Source organism: Coptis chinensis, chromosome 3 (assembly GCF_015680905.1).
Source record: "Coptis chinensis isolate HL-2020 chromosome 3, ASM1568090v1, whole genome shotgun sequence".
Lineage (NCBI taxonomy): Eukaryota > Viridiplantae > Streptophyta > Magnoliopsida > Ranunculales > Ranunculaceae > Coptis > Coptis chinensis.
Genome location: NC_141458.1, coordinates 38,617,179 through 38,641,462, shown reverse-complemented (window position 1 = coordinate 38,641,462; position 24,284 = coordinate 38,617,179). Strand labels below are relative to the sequence as shown.

General features: G+C 38.3%; 1 protein-coding gene and 1 non-coding gene across 2 annotated transcripts; both read right to left on the bottom strand.

The window, feature by feature from the left end:
- Positions 1–649: 649 nt before the first annotated feature.
- On the bottom strand, positions 650–755 carry LOC147509545 (small nucleolar RNA R71). Its single transcript, XR_015219621.1, has one exon. It is a non-coding gene; the product is annotated as a small nucleolar RNA R71 (small nucleolar RNA).
- Positions 756–17,476: 16,721 nt separating this feature from the next.
- On the bottom strand, positions 17,477–21,802 carry LOC147509544 (uncharacterized). Its single transcript, XM_086597846.1, has 3 exons — positions 21,614–21,802; positions 20,162–20,641; positions 17,477–18,205 (listed from the first exon to the last, which is right to left on the bottom strand). The coding sequence occupies exons 1-3, from the start codon at positions 21,800–21,802 to the stop codon at positions 17,492–17,494; spliced, it is 1,383 nt and encodes a 460-aa protein (XP_086453972.1). The 3' UTR covers positions 17,477–17,491.
- Positions 21,803–24,284: the final 2,482 nt, after the last annotated feature.

Here is a 24,284-nt window from a genome sequence, read left to right as displayed (position 1 = left end):
CCTTGTTTGATTCATACCGGTGGTTATCCGCTTCAGCGTTGAAAAATTCCGCGAAAAATTACACCGAAATGACGCATCAAGCTTATAAGGAGCACTGCAGCCTAGAGCTCGAAACACGAAGCGCCAACCCATATACCGAAGCTTACCAACCGATTTTATTGGACCACGAGCGACCCATTCATACCGCCGAAGCGACCAGCGACTTAACTTATCGAACACGCGAGTCACGACCAAGGCTTCTATGTGAGCGCACTGCTTCTAAGCAAAATTTTCCGGATTTCTACAGTTTGTTTCAAACTTCGATTTTTAAGTTTTTCGTGTTCTAACTTGTTATTTACACCAACACGCGAAAACAAGACGTTATTCATAAAGCGAAAAAGGACGCTATCAGGTATTCCTTTCTTCCATACCTCGCATCTCCAGTTAGAGGTTCATACTAATATATCAAGATTGTTTGGATTGTTGTCGTGTTTAGACTTAGACTTGCATGAGATTAAAGTCTGGTCGGAGAAAAACACCGAACATAATTAACCGTCAACGTCAACAAACAAATCTATCGAGTATAACAATCACTACACCTCTAACTACTCGTGGGCTAAACTTGTTCAGCTGTTTATGGAACATTTGTACCCACCCCTAAAGACGGATGAGATTCTTTCCAAGATTCATTTTTTCCGACAAAATCCTCATGAATCGTTTTGTGAGGCTTGGAATCGTTTCACTGATCTGCTTATTGAGTGTCCACACCATAACCTAGCAAAAGACACGTTAGTTCGTGCCTTTTTCAAAGGACTTCAACATCACCATAAAGAAGTCCTTGACATAATGAATGGGGGTAGTTTCCTAAGTAAAGGAGCCTCGGAGGCTTACAAATTTTTAGAAGATCAAACTAAACGTAATAACAATTGGGGGTAGTGATATATCCCCCGCTTTGTTAGTTCTTCTTCAACAGATTAAGGCACGGTATGTTTGAGATGAAACCCGATCTAGAACTTAAAAATTTAATCGAATCTCTAACTAAAAAGGTTGAGGCTATTTACGTGCAACAAAAGCCTATCCCCGTCATGAATGTTAACTCCAACCCATGTAATGTCCGTTTGAGTCCCGAGCACCACGACTCTATTGTCCTCTAACCTATGAACAACAACAATTAGAGCAAGATAATGTTTACTCCATTAATAACTATCCTATTCCTAATGCCCCATGGAGACAACATCCCAACTTTAGTTGGCGAAACAATCAACAAGTTTCACATCCAGGGTCTAATAACCAAAATGTTAGGCAAGCAAACAACTATAATCAAGCTCCACCTAGGCAAGGCCAGGGACTAAGTCAGGGAAATTATAATAATTATAACAACCAAGCGCAACCACGACAAGGTTTAGCACAAGGTCAGGGTAATTATAATAGTTATAATACCAATAGAGGTATCGTTCCGGTTAACAATAGTAACTATCACAACCCACCCATAAATAATCAACGTGAGATAGTTCCAGTCGCACCACCTGTGACTACTACACAATCACATCCGGATCGTATAGACGCCTTTATACAGGTTACCCAACAACTTTTCCAATCAATGACTCAATCAAACCAACAGATCTTACAATCCATAAATCAGGGCATACAACAGTTAGCCCAAGAGAAAGCCCAACCAAAAGGCGTGTTTCCAGGACAAGCCATACCTACCCCTAAAACAACAAACACATTTCTTTGAGGTAAACGGTAATACTAGTACGGAAACGACAATAGTAGGTGACTAATGCCATCACCACTCTCCGCTTACGAAAAGTGGTTGATAACAAAGTAACTATGCCTATAGTTACCCCATCAAGATTCTCCACACGGATATCGAACTAGATACCGGGTAGAAAACCGAAGACCCTACCACTATAGAGGTACCCGGTTAAACAACAAACTAAGAAAACAAAAAGCCAAGGTAACACATCAAGTCGAGCCATACGCTAAATATAGAGCAAAACCACCATTCCCTCGGTTAGCCATGTTAACCGGGGATACAAACTTTGAGGAGATTAGGAACGTTTTCAAAATCTAACGATAAACCTTCCTTTTCTCGAAGCTATTAAAAAGCTCCCTAACCACGCTAAGTTTCTTAAAGAGTTGTGCACTACTAGGTGTAAGACCAACATACCTAAATACACCTTTTTTAACTAAAATAATTCCCAACTTTATCCAAAAATAATGGAATCGTTAAGTACAAGGGACCCAGTAGATCCTATCAAAAATGCACCTTAGGAGATTCCTACACGGCGACCGCTTTATTAGACACGGGGCGAAGTGTTAACTTACTCCCCGTATTACTTGTATAAACAAATAGGTCTCTACAGAAATGCAACCTACAAAAATAACGCGTTGCAATTAGCGGACGTCAATTAAGTATCCTAAGGGTGTAGTGGAAAACGTGCTTGTTAAGGTTCAAGATTTTTACTATCCTGGCTGATTTTGTTATCCTCGATACGTAAGTCGCCAACGACTGCATCTTATCATCTTAGGGCACCCTTCTTAGCAAATCGCCAAAAGCACTTATAAATTGCCGCGATGGTAAGATGTCCTTATCTTTTGGCCATCTTACGGTTGAGGTAAATGTTTTAAAAATGATGAAACAATTACCGATTAAATTACATAGATGGGGAGGTTAGCATGATCGAGAGCTTAGCTCAAGATTATTTTAACAACACGTTTCCTGAAAACAATATGTACAAATTCCTTTCTTTTGGAACTTCAGATTTTGTAAATGACTCCTACTTAGAGGAAGTCAACACCATCCTTGAGTCCACACCAATTGTAAACACTTCGGTTGCTCCACATATTGAGTATGAAGACTTGCTACCTAAGCAAGTATTCATTATGCAAAATGAGGACCCCGACGAAACATCTATTGATTTTCCTTCCACCCTAGTGCTTAAACCCCTTCCCCCAGAGTTAAAATATATTCAACTTGATCCGGATGGTAGTCATCCGGTAATTATATCTTCTCTGTTATCTAAGAATGAAGAGACACGTTTAATCCGGGTGATTAGGGAACATCGGTCTGCGATTGGTTGGTCCCTAGCCGACATTAAGGGAATTGGCCCTAATATTTGCACTCATCGTATCCATTTGGAGGATAACGCGAAGACTTCTCGCGAACCTCAGCGTCGCTTGAACCCAGCCATGAAAGAGGTGGTTAGGGAAGAAGTCTTACGATTACTTCGATCGCGGTATCATATACCCAATCTCGATAGCGAATGGGTAAGCCCCATTCATGTAGTTCCTAAGAAATCGGGAGTTACCATGGTGCGTAACGGGAAGGGTGACTATGTTGTCACACAAGGCCCTATGAAAATGGAGGATCTATATTGATTCTGAGACGTTTAAATGCTATGACACGAAAGGATCACTTTCCTTTACCTTTTATAGATCAAATGCTCAAACGCCTAGCGGGTCATGCTTTTATTGTTTTCCGGATGGCTACTCGGGCTATTTTCATATTATTATTGATATTGATGACCAAGAAAAGACTACCTTCACATGTCCCTTTGGAACGATATACCTATAAACGAATGCCTTTTGGCCTTTGTAATGCTCCCGAACCTTCCAAATGTATGCTTCATATATTTAGTGACATGGTAGAAAGCCGCTTTATGGAAGTTTTCATGGATGATTTTTCTATCTATGGAGACTCCTTCACAGATCGCTTGTCTAACCTGTCTAAGGTTTTGACACGGTGTGAAAGAAAAGAGCCTCATTTTAAAAGCTGGGAAAAGTGTCATTTCATGGTGAAAAAGGGCATAGTACTAGGTCACATTGTATCTAGTGATGGCATCGAAGTAGATAAGGCCAAACTAGATAAGATAGCGACTTTACCTAAACCACGGACCGTCCCGTGATATTAGAGCCTTTCTAGGCCATGCGTTTTTATAGGTGGTTTATTAAAGACTTCTTGAAAATAGCTAGGCCGTTAACTAATCTTTTTTGAAGGATGCAATCTTTGATTTTAATTTTAACCGTAAGCGTGCTTTTGAAACTTTAAAAGCCGCTTCTAACCTCTCGCACCAATTATACACCTCCCGATTGGTCTAAACCTTTCGAACTCATGTGTGATGCTAGTGATTATGCAGGTTGGTGCGATCTTGGGACAAAAACTAGATAATAAGTCCATCATTATTTATTATTATGCTAGTAAAACCTTAAACGATGCTCAACGGAATTATTCAACTACGAAAAAATTCTTAGTCTGTCATTTATGCTTTAGATAAGTTTTGTCCTTATTTGGTTGGTTCTAAAACTTTTGTTTACACGGACCATGCAACCATTTTACTACCTTTTGCAAAGAAGGATGCTAAGCGAGATTAATCCGATGGATCCTTCTCCCGCAAGAGTTCACATTAGAAATAAAGGACAAAAAGAGGGTCGAAAACGTGGTTGCCGACCACTTATCTAGACTCACAAACGACGATCGAGTGATTCCCGAGTCCATACCAAACTCTTTTCCCGATGAGCATCTCAGATCGATTTTTCAAAGACCATGGTATCTTGACATTGTAAATTATTTAGCGGCTGATGTTATGCCTTATAATTGGTCAAGAAATGAACGTAAGAAGTTTTTGGCTAGAGTTAAGTTATACTCACCGGGATGAGCCATACCTTTTAAGTATTGTGCGGATCGATTATTCGTCGTTGTATTCCCCATTGGGAATACAATGAAGTTCTATCATTCTCGCCATGACAAAGAGTGTGGTGGCCATTTTAATGGGATGAAAACAGCCACTAAAGTGCTTCAATGTGGTTTTATTGGCCTACCCTTTTTAAGGATGCCCAAGTGCATTGCAAAGACGGTATTCGTTGCCAACAACTTGGGCGAATCACGGCGTAATATAATGCCATTAAATCCAATCTTGATAGTAGAAATTTTTGGCGTTTGGGGCATTGATTTCATGGGTCCTTTCCCCTGTTTCCCACGGTTTCATTTATATTCTAGTTGCCGTGGACTACGGTCTAAATGGATAGAGGCCCTAGCTTGCCGTGAAAGCAATGACCATAAGACCGTTGTATTTTTTTTTATTAAAGAATATATTTTCTGTCGGTTTGGCATTCCTAAAGCCATCATTAGTGATGGTGGAACACATTTTGCAAATGAGAGTGTTGCATCCCTAGTGAAAAAGTATGGAGTTACACACAAAGTAGCAACTCCGTATCATCCACAAACTAGCGGACAAGTAGAAGTTTCTAATAGGGAAATCAAAAAGATTTTAGAAACAACTATAAACCCTGATAGGAAAGACTAGTCGAAGCGTCTATCGGATGCCTTATAGGCGTATAGAACTGCTTTCAAAACTCCTATAGGTATGTCTCCCTTTAGACTTGTATTTGGGAAACCATGTCATTTGCCCGTTGAATTAGAGCACCGTGCTCTGTGGGCTATAAAAAGCCTTAACTTCAATATTGATGAGGCAGGTGTCAAACGCAAGTTGCAATTGAATGAGCTTGAAGAAATCCGTAGCGATTCTTACGATCTCGCGAAGGATTATAAAGCTAACATGAAACGTGTTCATGATAAGCAAATCTTGCGCAAAGAGTTTGTGGTCGGTCAAAAGGTCTTGCTTTACAACTCCCCGCCTACATATTTTCCCAGAAAATTAAAAACCCGTTGGTCTGGCCCTTTTCTGGTTACTGAAGTCACCCCTTACGGGGCAATCACCTTGGTAAATCCAAATGACAACAGTACCTTTCAAGTTAATGGTCAACGGTTAAAACATTTTCACAAACTTCTGTCCCCTGATGTAGAGGAAGTCCTTTTACGGACCACGCCTATGAGGATTGACCTTTGTCATTGGTGTACTTCCTTTCACTTCCATATAGTGGTAAGTGCACCATTCAGTAACCGGCCCTCCCTATGGAGTGTGTGGCTGTAAGTACCGGATCCTAAATTCACGGTTAACATAATTCACGCTTTTCCACTTTTGCATGTTTTCTCGGTTTTGAGTCATGTTCCTCTAAGGGGTGAATTATGTATTTATTGTTTTTCGCTTATCTTATAATAAACTAATAAATATATATATATATATATATATATATATATATATATATAATAATAATAATAATAATAAATAATAAAAAAATACATAATAATCAATCAAAAAATAGCAATCCAACAAGTCTTGGGAATCTGACTTTAAACGACCCGCGTTAGAACAAATTTTGTGTTTAAAAATTTGTTTGGGGTTGGGCAATCGGTCTCTCCATCTGGATTGCTCGAACTTTCCGGTTGTGTTGCTTAGGCCCATTACTTGTAGTTCAATTGGGTTGACGTAATCTTAACTTAGATTTCCTTCGTTCGCATAACTTACGTCACACACGCACTTTGAGACATTTTTCCACCCTTTTATATATCACCCATGGTTGGAATTGAGTGTTTTATGGATCATTGGATTGGAAATTCTCTACTGATCATTTCCATAACTCATTCGCCAAAATCGGGCCAGTAACGAAGCGGCAAATTGAGTTTGAAATTGCGCGAAAAATCGGAAAATTTCGGAATTCATACTGGGCTTGGGCCCAAACCGCACGCACGTTTGTGCGTCTCCTTCCTTCCCAAAAACAAACGCACGGTTTCTTTCTTTCCCTTTCAATCCCGCCGTTTACAAAGTTAAATCAAACCTTGAACACCAAAATAAAAAAATAAAAAAATAGAGAGAGAGAGAAGAAAACCTAACTACACCCACACCAAGATAATCAAATCCAACTATAATCTTCTTTAAACCATTACCACCACCAACCTAACTCCGAACAACCTCAACCAATTCAAGTAACCACCGCCACCACCGTTGTTTTAGTTGTTTTTTTCAAACTCGCCTCCCCCACAGTCTACAAAACCATTAGTTGTCTCAGAAACTTCAATGGCACTACGACGAAGAATTTTGCGAGCATGCTTTTGCTTTCCGACAGACTTCGCGCCATTTTACGATACGGAGATGATTAGGAGGCATTGGAACGGACTGTGGTACTCGACTGAGGAGTTCTATCACCATGATTTGGTAGAACAATTTTATAAGAAACAAGAATTGGAGGGGATAGGATTTTCATAAAGGTAGCAGGGGCGGGGAGGAAGTAACGGACAGTTGTTGTTGGGCGAATTAGGGGAATTACGCTTTGAAAGCAACCTGGTAGCGACAATTCAGGAATCCCAAATATCTTGGAGTTCCTACTTTGATGAAGGATACCGTCGTGGAGGGTGAATACAATCCGACATCTCATTCGTCCCACGATCAACCACGAAACCAATCAACCGGATGTAGCTCGGTGGATTGGTAGGAACGCCCTCGGGAAAGACAAAGTCGATGATATCGGCCGCAATGTCTGATGACGCGTTCTCGGATTTTGCAAACAAATAAGTATAATTTCTGCATCATTGATTTAATGTTTAATGTGATTCGAGGAGTGGGGAAGAGCTTGGCTTCTTCCCCTTCCGTATTGATCACTAAGATCATGCTCTCCTTTAGAGCGCCGCAAGATCTACTCCTATTAAGATCAAATTGCATTCTAATGCAAGTATCTATATCGGATTGCATCCAAGAGACTTGGCCGTTGTCCGAAGAAAAATGGATGAGTCGGAGGATGAAAGGGAGGATATGACATGTCCGGATGATGATGCATTAGATAAATGTTGTTCTAATTTAGAACGATGCAAATATTGCAAAACCGCCTTTATACAGCATTTATGGTATTTGTGAAGATATCCGAGATAGACAGATTGTAATTTGAAAGAAGCAAACGAACCTTCAGACGAGACTTGAAATGCTCGAAGGGGTTCAGGATGATATCCTGTCTAACATGGAGACTATCCACCAGCATCAACAAGCCCAGTATGCAGTACTCCGGACTGAGATGGAAGCACAGCGTTTGTTCCGAATAGAGATGTTACGACGCATGCCACCAGTGGAGGAATCGGTTTCAGCCGAGTCCAACAGGCATGAGCGTCGTCGCCGAAGGACAGATGGTTCAAGCCATTCTCCATCCCAGGGCCAATCTCCATCTCAGGGTCCATCTTCATCACACAACTAGGTGTTCACCATCAGTTGTGTTCGCTGTTATTTCATAGTTTTGATTGTTTTATTAGTTGAATTTTAATTAAGTAGTTAAATTTAAATATTAATGTGTTTGTTTTATGTTGTTTGGATTTAAATTTTATATTTAATATAATTGGTTAATTTTGAGTACTGCTTGTTTTTATCATTAATCCCACCTTCCCGACTTGTTTGGGGGTGGTAATATTTATACCGAGCATAATTCGTTATATGATCATCCGCGGTAAAGTAGTCTTGAAGGAAAGGTTGATAATTTGGCCAATATCGTCATATCTATGATTTGTGTGGTGGTAGCATGAAATGTAGGAGAGTTTAGAAGTTACTATTCTAAATCCATTATGAAAGATACCATGATTTTTAGAAAATCACGGAAAATGGTTTGTTTCGTTTTGGGTTTGGAATTTTTTCTATTTCCGGAAATTGCCTTAACACAATTTGGGAACTTGCCAATTCGTTTTGGAAGCTCAAAACCTATTTAAACTCCCTTCATTCTACACTAATAAACCACACTACACCCCACCATCATCCCGCACCTTTCACTCCAAGCTTTTCCTTCTTTTTCTTCCAAATTTCTGTTTAAAGATGTCGAAGGCGCTGCGCCGTCGCACTTTCCCAAATTTTAGTCGAGCGCCACCCAGCCTCCTCCTTTGAGCGACCAGCAAAACACTGTAAATTCTTAACCCACGAGCCGACCGCCTCTATGTAAGCGCACCAGCCAGCCTTTATGTTAACGCGGAAAATTCCAATTTTCGAGGGTCATCCGTGATTTTTGAACTGTTCAAAGAGTAGTTAAGATGACATCTCCTATAGTCATACCTGAACAGTCTTTCAAGATGTGTTGGGCACGAGACCTATGGACATTGGTTCCGGCTACGGATCCTCTGAGATTAGGATGGCGCCATCTACTAGTAAGTGATGACGATTCATATTCACCACAGCTTACTGCTTATTTCTACGACCATGTTAAATTCTATTGTAATCAAGATGGAGAACAAGAATTCTCCGTCGTAGTCGAAGACACTACACATCAATTCGATAAAAATATGGTCGCTTTAGTTTTAGGATTACCAATACCTGATCCTGTTCACACATGGGCATATATGACCGATAATGCATATCTTTATGATTATACATATTTCCATGAGTATTATGGGGGAGGGGTATTTCGAGTAATGGACCAGGGGCGATATAACATTGCCCTTGGTAGCCTTTCCCTAAACATAGGCACCACCATGTTATTCATCCTGATGAATATTTTGGGGGAATGGCAGTTCATTTCTGCAAACAGTACTGCTGGTGACATTTTCCTCGCTTTAGCTGAGGGACGTCGCCGATATGACATTCCCCGAGTTTTAGTCGCTAGTCTTAAGAGAGCCCAAACCATGAGGCGTAAGTATCTTCTTATGCCTGTGTTGGTAAGCCGCATCATTCGTAGTTGTTTACCTGTATTATGTGCACAATTCACAGATTGGAAAAGGGTTGAAGTCATGAGACCCACCAATTAGGTGGTTCGCTCATTGCGCATAATGACTTGGCCGGGATGGCAGGTGCAGCCTCAATTGGTCACCCCGTACATCCCATCAGACATAATAACACTTAACGGGTTAGCATTAGTAGATGATAAATGGCGGCAAGCTTGGCAAGTTATAATGGACTGGCAAGATACGAAGGAACCTCATCTCTTTAATGAGGAGGAGGAAGTTTAAGCGGGAGATAAGGTAAGTTTTTAGTTTTGTTATTGTCTGCTTATGTCCCAAGCATATTTAATTCTGTTAACCCCATAATGGGTGGAACTCTCATAGAGTTGCGTCAGTTTTTATTTCCTATATTAGTACATTCTAACTTTGTTTTGCATATGTTCCTGAATTTCACACGTTTCAATGGTATTTTTCCTACCCTCTTTATTTACAATACTTTGAGGACAAAGCATGCTTCTTGTTTGGGGGAGGGGCATAGAAACACGTGTAATTAAGGCATCTGTTAGGATATAGATATGTATAATATGCATTGTTTTCTAGTTAAAGTTTCAAAAAAATTCAAAATATAAATAAATAAGTTTATGCTATACACTTAGGAATATTGGTATTGCTTTCTTTCTCTATGCTCTTAACAATCTAGAAGTCTCACGTAGCTTTTGCATCAGAATAATTGTTAGAAACTTAGGTTAATATGTAGGTAATAATCTTTGCATCTATCTATAAATATATTACATGAGTATCTATGATTGTTAGCAATAAGTTTCTGAAATCTAGGCTAGAGTACTTATTCTACAAATCCTGTGAGAATATAGCCTAAAGCCTTATATGAGCGAAACATTTGAGAAATGACATAAGGGAGAAGTAAAATCCGGATAGAGAAATCACACGTCCACTTGCTTGATCACTATGCCATATCCTAAGCGAGAATTTAGGCCCTCTTTGGATCGATATATTCATAAATTCAAACCTATGAATTATTTTCCGCTAGTCGCCCCTCTGAGCCTTTCTTTAGCCTTTCATAACCCACAAATCCTTTACCCTGTTACAAAATCAAAACAAAAAAAAAAAAAAAATCAACCTACCCAATCTAGAATAAGTCTGAGAATAGAATGAGAAAAAAAAAAAAAAAAAAATAAAGAGAAAAACCGGTGTAAACAAAAGTTAGTTAATTGCTACAGAAAATAAAGAAAAGAAGTTCCCATCCAAAGAAAAGAAAAATAGAAATAAAATAAAATAAAAACTCCAAAAAAATAGAATAAAAGGAGTCAAAAGCCAAAGAAAAAGAAAAAAAAATATGGCTAAGGATGGAAACAAAGTATAGAAGCAAAAGTAAATAATAAGGTTTTCTCTAAGTTACATAATATGAAGACTCTACTATCTCAGACTTGTCCTTTTGAATATCCATTTCCTTCTTTCTCAAACCATCTCCTAATCCCCAAGAACACCTAATAAAGACCTCTAGCTCAATTAGGAATAGGTTAGTGTGATAGTAAGTGGCAGATGTGTTTGATCGACTCCGCTTCCTTGTTGTCATTGAGATTGTAAGGTAAAGTGTGCCCACACTTACACGGAGTAGTGAAACTTGAGCGGAAAAAATCAGAGTGGTTTTTATCTAGACAATTATGTGAGGACCTACTTAAGGGCTTATTCCGAAGTTTTTCATAAAACGAACCTGCTAGGGCATTTCATAGTATTACTCATAGTATTTATATTTGTATCATAGATGATTGATTATTATGCATATATTAGCTTAGGTTTTGACTTGGTTATTCTTATTCATTTGCTAGTGAGATGTATAGATAGTTGGGACATGAATAAGGAAAACAATGAGTTTTATTTCTTAGTCATTGTAGTATAGATGAAGTTTGTGAGTACCTTCATCGGAAAACTCTCACGAGGCTATAACTCGTCCCACTAGGGAATTCCTAGTGGTTTAAGTCCTTTGTTGCATATGGTCAATGCAATTGCACTCAAATAAACGAGTAGATAAAACTCCATTTTTGTCACTTATTCTAATTTCTCATCTTTGCTTGAGGACAAGCAAAATGCTGTTTGGGGGTGGTTTGATAAGAGCCCAAAACTGTAGTTTTAACCCCCATGTAAATCCATACTTTTAGACCAATTATGTGAGTAATAATTAAGAGTTAACACCGATTACGTGTTTTTATGCATTCGTGGTTTCAAAGTCCATTATGTGCAGAAATGTGCCACTTTAGTGAGATAAAGGAGCAAAGGTCGGTTACTAAGTAGTTCCGTGATTCAAGAAGACAAAGCCTTCCTAAAGCCCGGTCAAAAGCTGAAAAGTCGACACGAGCAGAAATAGCACACAAGTCAGCAGAACTTCTGAAGGCCGTATCTTTGGACTCAGACCTTGGAATGGGGCCTACCTTATGTCAAAACGACCGGCTCGGAAAGAGATTTCCAATGGTCCAAGCCTTGACCCAATCAGAGGAGCAGAAGTGGATGAAAAGTCTGTTGAATCCAACTGCAGCTGAAGAGGCCTTTTGATTTGAAAAGAATTGGGTTTTGGGCCCGATTCTCGCCCAAAACATGGCTCCAAGCCCATGCACGATTTTTGGATCTGAAAGTATAAAAACCAAAGCTTAGCTCTTTGTTAATGGTAGCTAGTTAGACCTAAAACAATATAGATAATTCTAGATCTAGTTTCCAGTATTTTAATTAAGTTTTAGTTCCATTTTTTATTCTTGTTTTAGATTAAGTCTTTGAATCATTGTTCTTGATTGATTAGATAAATAAAATAGTTATTTTGTCAATTTCGATTTTTGTCATCTCAATTTATAGATCTAGTTTTAATTCTTGTTGATTATCATTTCGTAGTTTAAGTAGATTGAAACATTGTTAGTTAATTTAGTTAAGTTAGAATTTTAATATGATGTGTAGTTATAATTCAATGGGAAATGATGGTTTGATAACTCAAGGCTAAAACCTCCATTAGAGGGGTTGATGAAGCTTTGATGAAAACTTAGTGGTATAGTGTAGAAACATTGTAGAATCTATTCCACTCTAGAAGGTCGTGATTAAGCCATGAGAATGGGTGGACGACCTCACATGCTAGTTAGTATTTGGTAGAAATGCCATGAACACTAGGGATTAGAACTCAAAATTCTTGTCGTAAGAACGTAAGAATCGAGATACAAGAATCTATACTAGGTTATTAAGTTGGATTCGAGGTGGATTCAATTCCCCTCTAATCCTTTATCTAGATTCAAAAACAATCATATTTCCATAGCATTCATAGTTTAAATTCAACATAATCAATTTCATATTGTATCGTAGTATAACACCCTTCGTAAAGCTCTCATTGGACTTAAGACCGACTAATTAGATTAGAAAACATTCCATGCTAGAGCACTAGGAGTGGAACGAATTTGTTACTCCACTCTATTTCGATAGAATTGAAAGTAGAAACTTTGATAAAAATAGACACGTAGATAATTTTAGTTTACTTACGTTTTGAGTTCATCGTTCATTTCGTAGGTAGACTATTCAATTTTATCTTTTATCAATCTCTTTTCAGACCTTGCCTATGCTGGGACGCACCATGAGTTTGAGAAAGTGATGGCTGATTTTCAAGATGTTTGCGGTAATCAAGTTAAAACATTTTTGTCCACCATAGGTTATGAGCATTAGTGTAATGCTTATTTTCAAGGAAATAGATATGGCGATATGTGCTCCAATATTACAGAAAGCTTCAACTATTGGATCCTACTAGAACGCCACTTGCCTATCACTGCAATGGTGGACAAGATCCGTGGGAAATTATGAAAATGATGTCTGATCGGCAGGAGTTAGCTAGGAGCTGGACTACTATCTTATGTCCATCTATGGAAACTTTATTGGCTGAAAGGATCAAGGTGGGGAGAAGTTGGGTGGTTCTCAAGTCAAGGGAGGGTATTTTTTTAGGTGCGTGCTACTCATACTCACTTAGTTGACTTGAATAGAAATCACTACTCTTGTAATTGGTGGAGAATCGAAAGATTCCCTTGTGTTCACGCACTGCGCTCTATTTTGGCTGATGGATTGAATGTGTATACCTACTGTGATAAATTCTTCTATTCTCAAACATTCCGCGATAGTTATTCAAGAGCTATAGTACCTGTGGAAGAATAGTAAAATGCCTGCTAAGATACCAAGTGTGCTTGATTTACAACCTCCGATCTGAAAAAGAAGATAGGGAGACCAGACAAGAAATGGAAACACAACACGGTGCTACAAGATATAGGAAGAAGAACAAGGGCCCTTGCTATGGCCACCACAACCCAAGAGTGGGCTCCACTCCTACAACATGCTTTGTATCGGTTCAATTATCTATTCTTTGATGGTTGCTCTTATATAAAAGCAAGATGTCAATAAATTTGTATTTTTTTCATCTATTATTTGATGTTACTCGTATATGAAAAACAAGATGTCGATGAACTTGCTTTATTTTTTTTTTTTTTTTCTGATGTTAGATTTTATATGTTACGTTTTTTAGTTGGACATTTTTAAAACAGCTAGTCAAAAGAGGCTTTATATTACTGTGTAAAGATAGTTTTGCATAGTAACTTTTGGGAATGAAATTAGCCTTACACCTGACAGAATATATGTAAATGTATTTTTACATAGTCATTATATATGTAAATATATATTTACATAGTAACTTTACCTATGCAAACTTAAATATACATAGTAACTTTTGGAATAATTGAAAAGTTCCGGACACCTAACCAAATATATGTAATTGTATTTTTACATAGTCACTAAAATTATAAAAACTTAAATTTACATAGTACATTTTGGGAATGAAATTAGTCTGACACCTAACAGAATATATGTAAATGTATTTTTACATAGTCATTATATATATAAATCTATATTTACATAGTCACTAAAACTTTGCGAAACAAGCCCAAATCATAAAATTTCACTTACCAACATTTCAGCATCTTCTAACGAAATGTATTTCTTCTTCTTATAGTTCCTTGGCCTTAAAGAGTCATAGTGCGTCCATTCCCAATTCAAAATATCAACATGAAGCAAAGTCCAGTGATAACCATTTTTTTACTTTCTTAATTTGGGACTATTTATGATGAAAAACAGATGAGCGACCTTGTTGTCCAATTGTTTTAAGACATATGTGACATAGACTTTCATGCCTTGTCTCTAGTTATCTCTTAAAGCCATCTACAACAAATAAGAACAACAACATCTTCATAGATTTTGTGAATTTACATATTCAACTTCAATAATTAAATTACATGGAAGATGTTTATCAATGCAAATGATGAGAAATGGAGACACTTTGGTGGAGAACATCCAATTAGCTTTTCCACTTCCTTGGGGAGTTGGAAGTGCACGTACCAATCAATGATTTACCATAAACAGTATGAAAAATTACTAAATTGCAAGTTTTTTCATTTCAAAAGATATGAGTAATCAAAAGATTTACCTTATCACTAACGAAGAAGTTCAACATCAGGTGGTTCAAGTGTTCCCCTTGTATTTTCAAATGCATTTGGATGTCCATCCATGCAATTGTATTGCAATATGCATACATGATCAAAACAATTTGTGCAACTACATAGACGATAAGAAAAACTTACATATATTTATGAAAAGTAAATTTTACATCTGGTTTGCTTTTTTGAAAAAACTTTCCACCAACAGCAACTTCTCTTTATCAAGTAGACTCCACATCTTGGTTGAATGTGGTCTTGACATAGGCTTTCCTACATGTGGTGGAGGAGTCTCGAAATCATCTACATCAATCACCGGTTCATCATCCAATTCAATTTCAGCAACTTTAGTATTCCTTGTTTGCTTTTTAATATTTTCGAACTCATATATCGTTGATGTTTTCTTCATCCGCTCCCTTTCCTTCACTTTCTTAAACATCGAATTAGGTTTTCCCTCACCTTTTTTCTCCTCCTCTTCATCTGACTTTGTCTCTCTGCTTTCCTCCTCTCCATCCAACTCGGATTCTTCCTCTTCATCTGCCTCTCCTTTCTCCTCCTCCTTACATGTCTCTTTCTTAGACAACTCTTTCTTAGACAACTCAGGTCTCTCCAATGTCCTCCTTTTTAGCCAACTCTTTCTCGGACAACTCGGACTCTCTTTTGCCCTCCTCTTTAACCAAATCCACATCTCCTCTGTTCTCTACCCCCTTCAACCATATCTACATCTCCTCCTCCTTCAACCATATCTACATCTCCTCCTCCTTCAACCATATCTACATCTCCTCCCCCTTCAACCAAACCGACATCTCCTCCCCCTTCAAAAGAATCTACATTTCCCCTATTCTCCTCCCCATAGAATTCGCTATGTTCATTGTGTGATGATTTTTCCTTCTAGAAACACAAATATTTTGTTGATGATCAAAGAACAATGAGAAGTATTGGATCAAGAAGATGATGAGTTGAACCACGTTCTTTAATGGTTGCCTACGTATCCTATGAATAGGAATCCAACTCAAAATGTAGTTCAACTATTCTATTTATAAGAATAGATGAGGTTTCCCAATTAGTGTTTAACTAGGGAGACCGTCTCTTGTTAAGTATCATCTTGATGAATAGATGAGGTTTCCCAATTAGTGTTTAACTAGGAGATCGTCTCTTGTTAAGTCTCATCTTGACTCTTCTAGAAGCCCCATGTTTGCCAAGTCAAATAGGTCTCCTTTATTGACTTAAACAACAGAAAAACATGTTTAGGTTCGAAGTAGTAGTTAGAGCTCCGAGCCTAGTAGTTAAGCTCCGGATTTGGAATTCATAGTTAGGAGTTGGTTATACGAACCTACTACTCCAACTAGTTCCAAAGCCTACGAACCTGCTCCGAACCTAATAGTTAAGTTCCGAATTTGGAGTTCATAGTTAGGAGTTGGTTATACGAACCTACTACTCCAACTAGTTCCAAAGCCCACGAACCTACTCCGAACCTAGTAGTTGAGTTCCGGATTTAGAGTTCATAGTTAGGAGTTGGTTATACGAACCTACTACTCCAACTAGTTCCAAAGCCCACGAACCTCCTCTTCTTGTCTCACTTCCGAACCTAGGAAGTAAGAGGATTTGGACTTGAGGTATGTTCTGGTACTTTCTACCCACACCAAAACTATATCCGAGCCTTAAGAAAATACTGTCACGTGTTACATATCTATTTGCTAAAATATGCACACACAGATGCCTCCTTTTTTTTATTCATGGGTTGTGAATCAAACCCTTAAGGAAAAAGGCTGGGTAAAAATGTACGCGACGTCTTACACCTCGATTTTCTCTGTGGAATGTATTGGCAAAATTTTTCATTGCTTCTCCGGAAGGAACTATAAATTCGGACCTGCCGTGACCATGCCCCGAACCTTGTATTTTAGGCCGAACTTGGTGAAAACCGGTCTTGCCATGCCTTGTGATGATCCGGACTTGGGATTACATTCCGGAACTAAACTTCATGAAATCCGAACGTGCAGTGCATTGTGATGACCCGAAACTGGTCAGATCAATCCGAGCCTTACCATCTCCGCTCTGAGCGTAAGTCAACATTCCATGTTTCACAAAGATCTGGACTTGGGATTACATTCCGAAACTAAACTTCGTGAAAGCTGTCATGCTCGTGTTTATCCGGACTTAAGTAAATTTCTAAATCACCTTGACTCGGAAGTGCAGCTCGGAACTGGGCCTGGCCAAACTTGAATTGGGCCTTGCCTAATTGAACTATTCAACATAACAAAATAAAAGATACCCTTCGCTAACTTGCTCAAAACACCTTCTTCTTCCTTCTTCCTGTTTGTACAGGCTACTCCAAGAAACTCCTTGTTGTCGTCGTTAAGAATTGATTAGTATTTTCCAATGAGTGCGAAGCCCATGATTCCAAAGTAAAACGATATCAACAAGCTCCTAACTCTTTTCCTCCAACAGCTCATGTTTCCAACTTAAATATTCAATTTTTTTTTTCTTTTTTCTTTAGTATCACCATTAATGAGTGGTTGAAGCTTTTTATCGCCATTGACAAGGTTTGGGAGTTGTGGGATACCAAAAGAAAGTAAGTAAATCGTCGGTTCCTTTTATTTCCATACTTGAGTCTCAGAGTAAATGCCTGCAAGGATAAAAGAACTTGCTTTATGTTCTCCTTAGTGTGTGGATCAATTAATGTGCCATCACTCTCGAACTTCTTTGGAAGTTGGAATGCATTCAAGAAAAAATCTGGCTTGTTTATGAAGTGAAGATCAATATAGACCCCAACTTGGCGTAAATGGTATTGTGATCGTCCCCCGCCGAAACCTCCTCTTGCGCTTATGATAGCAGCTGGCTTATTAGCCCAACAATTTGGAGGTCTGGATGCCCAGTCAATCGCATTCTTCAGTGGAGGGGAGAGATAGTAATTGTAGTCTGGATAAGCAAATAGAATACTATCAGCTTCAAGAATTTTATGTCGAAAAGCCTCAACGACTGGAGGATAAGTTCCATTGACTTCAAGATCCATGTTAATAAATGGTAAAGGCTCAATATCAATAAACTCTATTTGCATCCCCGGGATTGACTCGTTTGCTATCTGAACTGCAGAGTTAACGAGGCCACGGTTGTAAGAAGCTTTGCGAAGTGAACCACAAAGTGCTGCAACTTTGATCACTGGTTGAACGATCGTTGATGTCGCCTAAAGCTCTTTTCTTTCTTAAACTTCTCAGAGACACAATGGTTCATTATAAAGAGTGTTGATTAGTTGAAAAGAATAGTTTTGGTGTTGGTTGATATTGTTGTATCGAGCATAGTGGAAAATATCATAATATAGGTATTTATCGATATTCAAGTTCTGGATATGTATCGTGGATATATTCTTCTCTTTAGGGATATTTGACATTGTTTCACATGTAAATATCATAGATATATCCAAAATATCAACAAATATCATGAATATTGTGGATATTTATTGATATATCATGATACATTATTTATATTTATTTGAAATATAATGGTAAATATTAAATAAAATTGTTATATACACAAAATATCGCCAAATATCTCCAAATATCACAAAATATCATCAAATATCACATATCTCGTCAAAATATCACTGATATTTACAGTCGTATATATCTCTAAACCTATCATGATATTTATATATCTTTATCTGAAATCTGGATAGATATCCCCAAATATCGCGATATATCGGGATATTTTGTACTATGGTATCGGGTGTGCTAGCGAGCCTACACGTCTAGGTTGATCAAGTCAGTATCGCGCGTTGCTACTGCGTATACAATGTCTCATCAATCAATGTCGGGCCCTTGAATCCACAAAGCAGTTTCCAATCTAGTACTAAGCAATGCAATTGTTGAGGCACGTAGTTCCGGATATGTCAAGTTACAATGCAATTCGGATAGGGCGGGTACTGTAGTTGACAATGTAGTTTCGGATTCTTCCGTCCGCAAAACATTTTCGGGTTTGTTACTCGAGAGAACAGTACCGAACTTGGACTTTCTATGTTCCTTATTAGCTAGGAAGTGGAGTTCCAAACTTAGACAAGTTTCGAACGTGGAGTTCTAGGCAAGCTAAGAAGTGGTGTTCCGAACTTGGACAAGTTCCGAACGTGGAGTTCCTAACTAGCTAGGAAGTAGAGTTTTGAACTTGGACAAGTTCTGAATGTGGAGTTCCTGACTAGCTAGGAAGTAAAGTTCCGAACTTGGACATGCAAGTTCCGAACATGGAGTTCCAAACTTGGACAAGTTCCGAACATGGAGTTCCTGACTAGCTAGGAAGTGGAGTTTCGAACTTGGACAAATTTTGAACGTGGAGTTCCAGATTAGCTAGGAAGTAGAGTTTCAAACGTGGAGTTCCTAACTAGCTAGGAAGTGGAGGTTCGAACTTGGACAAGTTCCAAACGTGAAGTTCCAGACTAGCTAGGAAGTGGTGTTCTTTTCTCCTTATTTGCATAAATATGTATACACAGATGCCCCACTTTTCTCTCAAACGATGGTTGCACATTCAACCATTGAAGGAAAATGACAAAAGTGTCGAATTATATTTTATACAAATTCTTATTCTGAATCTTAGAAAAACAAGGTTTTGTAGAAAAATAGGGTTTACCCCTATGTCAATTCCTATAAATATCTTTAGTTTTGTTAAGAAATAAGACTTTGTAGGAACGTAGGGTGTGCCCCTGTATTATTTCCTATAAAGTACTTAAATGATTTGATATCTAATGCATAAACCGACACTTATAAGCATAAGGCATTAGAACTGCTTGTAGGAGGATAAAATCCAAGCTAAGTTAAACTTTTTCTATCACACGGGGAACAACACATGAGATCTTTCACTCATCATCCCGAGAAAGCTTTCTAAAGGTTCTGATACAACTTTGGCCAACATATGGGATCTCTCACCCAACATCCAAAAAGTATCCTAGCAGAAAATTATAAAAGAAACAATGCTTTGAAAAAGATAAATATAACTTTTATTGAGAATTGATTGGCATAGATCATGCCCCTAGTATAGTGGAAGTGGATCCAAATTTGTGAAAATTTTGTCTCTTAGAAGTTAAGAGTAGTATAACATTACTTGGAAACAATACATGTTAGCATCGAGATTCACCGCTGGAGGATCTTTCATGAACATCTTGTTCCTTGTTAACTTCAAAGATGTCCTCATAAGGATAAGTTAAAGTGGTAAAGTCCTTATCCTGTGGGGGTAATTTATTACTTCCGAACATGTCACCAGTAATCTTCTGTCTCTTGAACTTATCTTGATAGGAATTCTTGTCGACTAACTTGTGCTCCGACTGTGGTTCCTCGGACTTCCTATCATTATAATGACTAGCAGAGCTCCTACCAATAGGAGCGGAGGTGACACTGGTTATCACTCTTTTATGAGAAGATTCCCTATCCAATTGGTCTTCTTCTAGTTCCACATACTTATCGATCCGAGCCTGCAACTCTGTCATGTTCGTAGGCTTCTTTTTCTTTAAGGACATGTATAGACCAGAAATGGGATCTAACCCCTTTCTAAAGGCCACAATGGCGAGGGTCTCATCGACATTGTCAACAGGCAATTGAACCTTGTTAAATCTTTTGGTGAAATCCTTAATATACTCGTCCTTTTAGATATTCATGTCAAATAGTGCATCAGTGGTTTTAATGTAGGGTCGGTTGCAACTGAATTTCGCAATGAAATTGATGGATAACACCTTAAACTCGTGGATGTTGCCCCTGGGCAGCTTCATGTACTAGATGAGTGCCGAGTCTGTCAAACTTGAAGCAAAATACCGACACAAATAATGATCTTTCTTAGAAAGACCCACCATTGCTTGACGATAACCGAGCACATGAGAGACCGGATCTCCTTTGCCATTAAATTTAGAGAACTTCGGTGGTTTATAATCATGGGGGATGTATCCACTCATAACATATCGTGAAAAAAGAGTTCCAATGTCTCCCTCGATTGCTAACTAAACAACTAACTCATCCATCTTGGTTGGTTGTGAACCTCGCAGTTCCTCCAGTATTTGTGCCTTGAGCTATGCAAGAGTAGTCGGTTCATGAATTGGAATTTTCTCGTTGTTGTACCTCGGACCTGGACTCTCATAGTTCTCATCTTGATGATAACGTGGTTTTGGTTCCCGAGATCAAGTGGAGGAGTTTGCAAAACTGGATCAGGGAACTGAGGGATTCCGAGGCAATGAAGGTTCCCCTGGAACTGAAAGTCTTCTTCATTCCGAGGGTAACCTCAATAGTTGTGGATTCCGGGCAAACACATTCGGACGTCCATCCCTCGTACCTCGAGAACTTGAATACCAAGAGAAGCTAGTTCCGTGTGAGCTCGAGTGTTGGGTTGGATCCAATTCCGGATTATAATCCGAATCTGGTTGGTCGCTATGATACCCAGTGAATTAAGGGATATAAGGCGTAGGGACGTAACCCTCACCAGGGTCGAGACTTGGTGGCCGGAACTACCCCCTCATGTTTCCATCAGTAGGCAACACTCTTGGAGGTGAACGACCCTCTTGCGTGCAATAGTAGTCTTGTAAAAAACGCAAACGAGCCTCCTATCGACCACGTTCGGCCATCACAGCATCCATGATGGCTTGGTTGGTTATGGCAAATTGGGGAGTATCGTTGTTAGGCTCATCATCTTCACGCCCCTGTCCGAAACGATGATCTCCTCTATGTTCAGATTGTCTTTGAGAAGTAACATGTGGGTTATTGATCTCGTTATTCCCCTTATTACCTTGATTCACATTGGCTCTTGTAGTAACCATGATTTTGAATCAAAGTGAAGAAAAAAAAAAAAAATATATATATATATATATATATATATATATATATATATATTTAAAATAACAACAAACCCAAGAAAAATTGGTGGGTAGGAGAACCTAGAACCGAAAAAATTTCAACCAAGAAATCAAATCAATTATGTATAGTAATTCCCACAGACGGCTCCAATTGTGTGATGATTTTTCCTAATCTAGAAACACAAATATTTTGTTGATGATCAAAGAACAATGAGAAGTATTGGATCAAGAAGAAGAATAAATGTAGAAGATGATGAGTTGAACCACGTTCTTTAATGGTTACCTACGTATCTTGTGAATAGGAATTCAAGTCAAAACGTAGTTCAACTATTCTATTTATAAAAATAGATGAGGTTTCCCAATTAGTGTTTAACTAGGAGACCGTCTCTTGTTAAGTATCATCTTGATGAATAGATGAGGTTTCCCAATTAGTATTTAACTAGGAGACCGTCTCTTGTTAAGTCTCATCTTGACTCTTCTAGAAGCCCCATGTTTCCCAAGTCAAATAGGTCTCCTTTATTGACTTAAACAACATAAAAACATGTTTAGGTTCGGAGTAGTAGTTAGAGCTCCGAGCCTAGTAGTTGAGCTCCGGATTTAGAGTTCATAGTTAGAAGTTGGTTATACAAACCTACTACTCCAACTAGTTCCAAAGCCTACGAACCTGCTCCGAACCTAGTAGTTAAGTTCTGGATTTGGAGTTCATAGTTAGGAGTTGGTTATACGAACCTACTACTCCAACTAGTTCCAAAGCCCACGAACCTGCTCTAAACCTAGTAGTTGAGTTCCAGATTTAGAGTTCATAGTTAGAAGTTGGTTATACAAACCTACTACTCCAACTAGTTCCAAAGCCCACGAACCTCCTCTTCTTGTCTCACTTTCGAACCTAGGAAGTGTCTTACTTCCGAACCTAGGAAGTAAGAGGATTTGGACTTGAGGTATGTTCTGGTACTTTCTACCCACACCAAGACTATATCCGAGCCTTAAGAAGATACTGCCACGTGTTACATATCTATTTGCTAAAATATGCACATACATTCATGATTTTCAAACATATCTTCTAGACTCTCTTCACAAACTATTCTCGTCAGTCTACCAAGTTTACCCCTTAAATCTTTATTAAGTTTCCTCAACTCTTCATTCTCCCTCTTCAACTCAGCATTTTCCCTCCTAAAGCTTTCAACTTCACTTTGGTGGTGTTCAGGGTATAATGCCTCTTTCTCTTCCTCGGTCAATTCTAGGGCAGGGAATCGGGTCGGATTTTACCCGAATCCGACCCGACTCGAATCCGAATAGTTCAGGTTCGGATCGATTTTTATATCCGATTACTTATTCGGTTGGGTCGGGTTTGTCGGTTTGGATTCGGGTTCAGATATATTTTTTGGGCTTTTTTTGAATTTTTAGTGTTATCCGATCGGGTTAGTCGGGTTCAGATCAGGTTAGGATATTAAATTTCGGATATAATCGGGTTAGGATATTATGAAACTATTCAGATTCAGATTCAGATATAGCCATATCCAACCTAAACCCGACCCGATCCCAGCCCTAGTCAATTCCAATCTTACTTTGATGTGGTAATTGGGAACATTTTATAGCTTGAAAGTTTTTGGTACTTCATCCACTAGTCGTTCCATCGACCACTTTGCAATCCGTGGGAAGCAAGTCTCACGTACTGGCTCACAAAGTTTCACATGCGCACACAAAAAGTACTACACATAACATGTGAATTTGTATTAGCAACATTTTAATATGCAACATATGACATATGACATCTGCATTTGATATGTAAATATGAATAAACATATGTAATTTTCTATTTCATATGCAAATATCGATTTTCATATGTAAATTTCTATTTTCATATATATTTTCATACACCTGACAGGTGATATAGACTATGAAATATAAAATATGACTATGCATATGTGAAAACAAATTTACATATGAAAATACTAAAATGCAGACAATATAATGTTAGTATATTACCAACATATGACATATGACATCTAACATATGCATATGCAAATATATATTTTCTTACATGTGAGGTGATATAGGCTATAAAAATATGACTACGCATATGTCAGAAAACAAACTAAACTTACATATGAAAATATGAATTTGTAGACAATGTAAGTATCTTACCAAAAGCTGAATGATGCATCTTGAAATTTTGAATGGACTATTGCTATCCCACTTCTAAAATTTTTCAATCAGTTCTGAGTGAACTGAGGTAGCCCATGACACACTCCACATAGCTTCCAAAGTGTCAACATGCTTTGGGAAGGACCAAGCTATTCCATTCGCACCACTACTTACAAATACTGTCATCACCAGAAAAATGACGAGTAGTCTCACCACATCTTCAATATCCGTAGGGTCTGTTGAGTCTACAATCTGGTTCAAGATTTCTTTTACAACAATTGTTGTTATCTTGTTAACTCCG

Excerpts from the sequence above, each read along its gene's own strand:
- LOC147509544 (XM_086597846.1), bottom strand. The coding sequence starts at position 21,802 with ATGGTTACTACAAGAGCCAATGTGAATCAAGGTAATAAGGGGAATAAC. Across the intron at positions 20,642-21,613 it reads ACCAAGCCATCATGGATGCT|GACGAGTATATTAAGGATTT; the intron begins GTGATGGCCGAA and ends AATATCTAAAAG. Across the intron at positions 18,206-20,161 it reads AAGTTAACAAGGAACAAGAT|GCGACATCAACGATCGTTCA; the intron begins GTTCATGAAAGA and ends AAAGAGCTTTAG.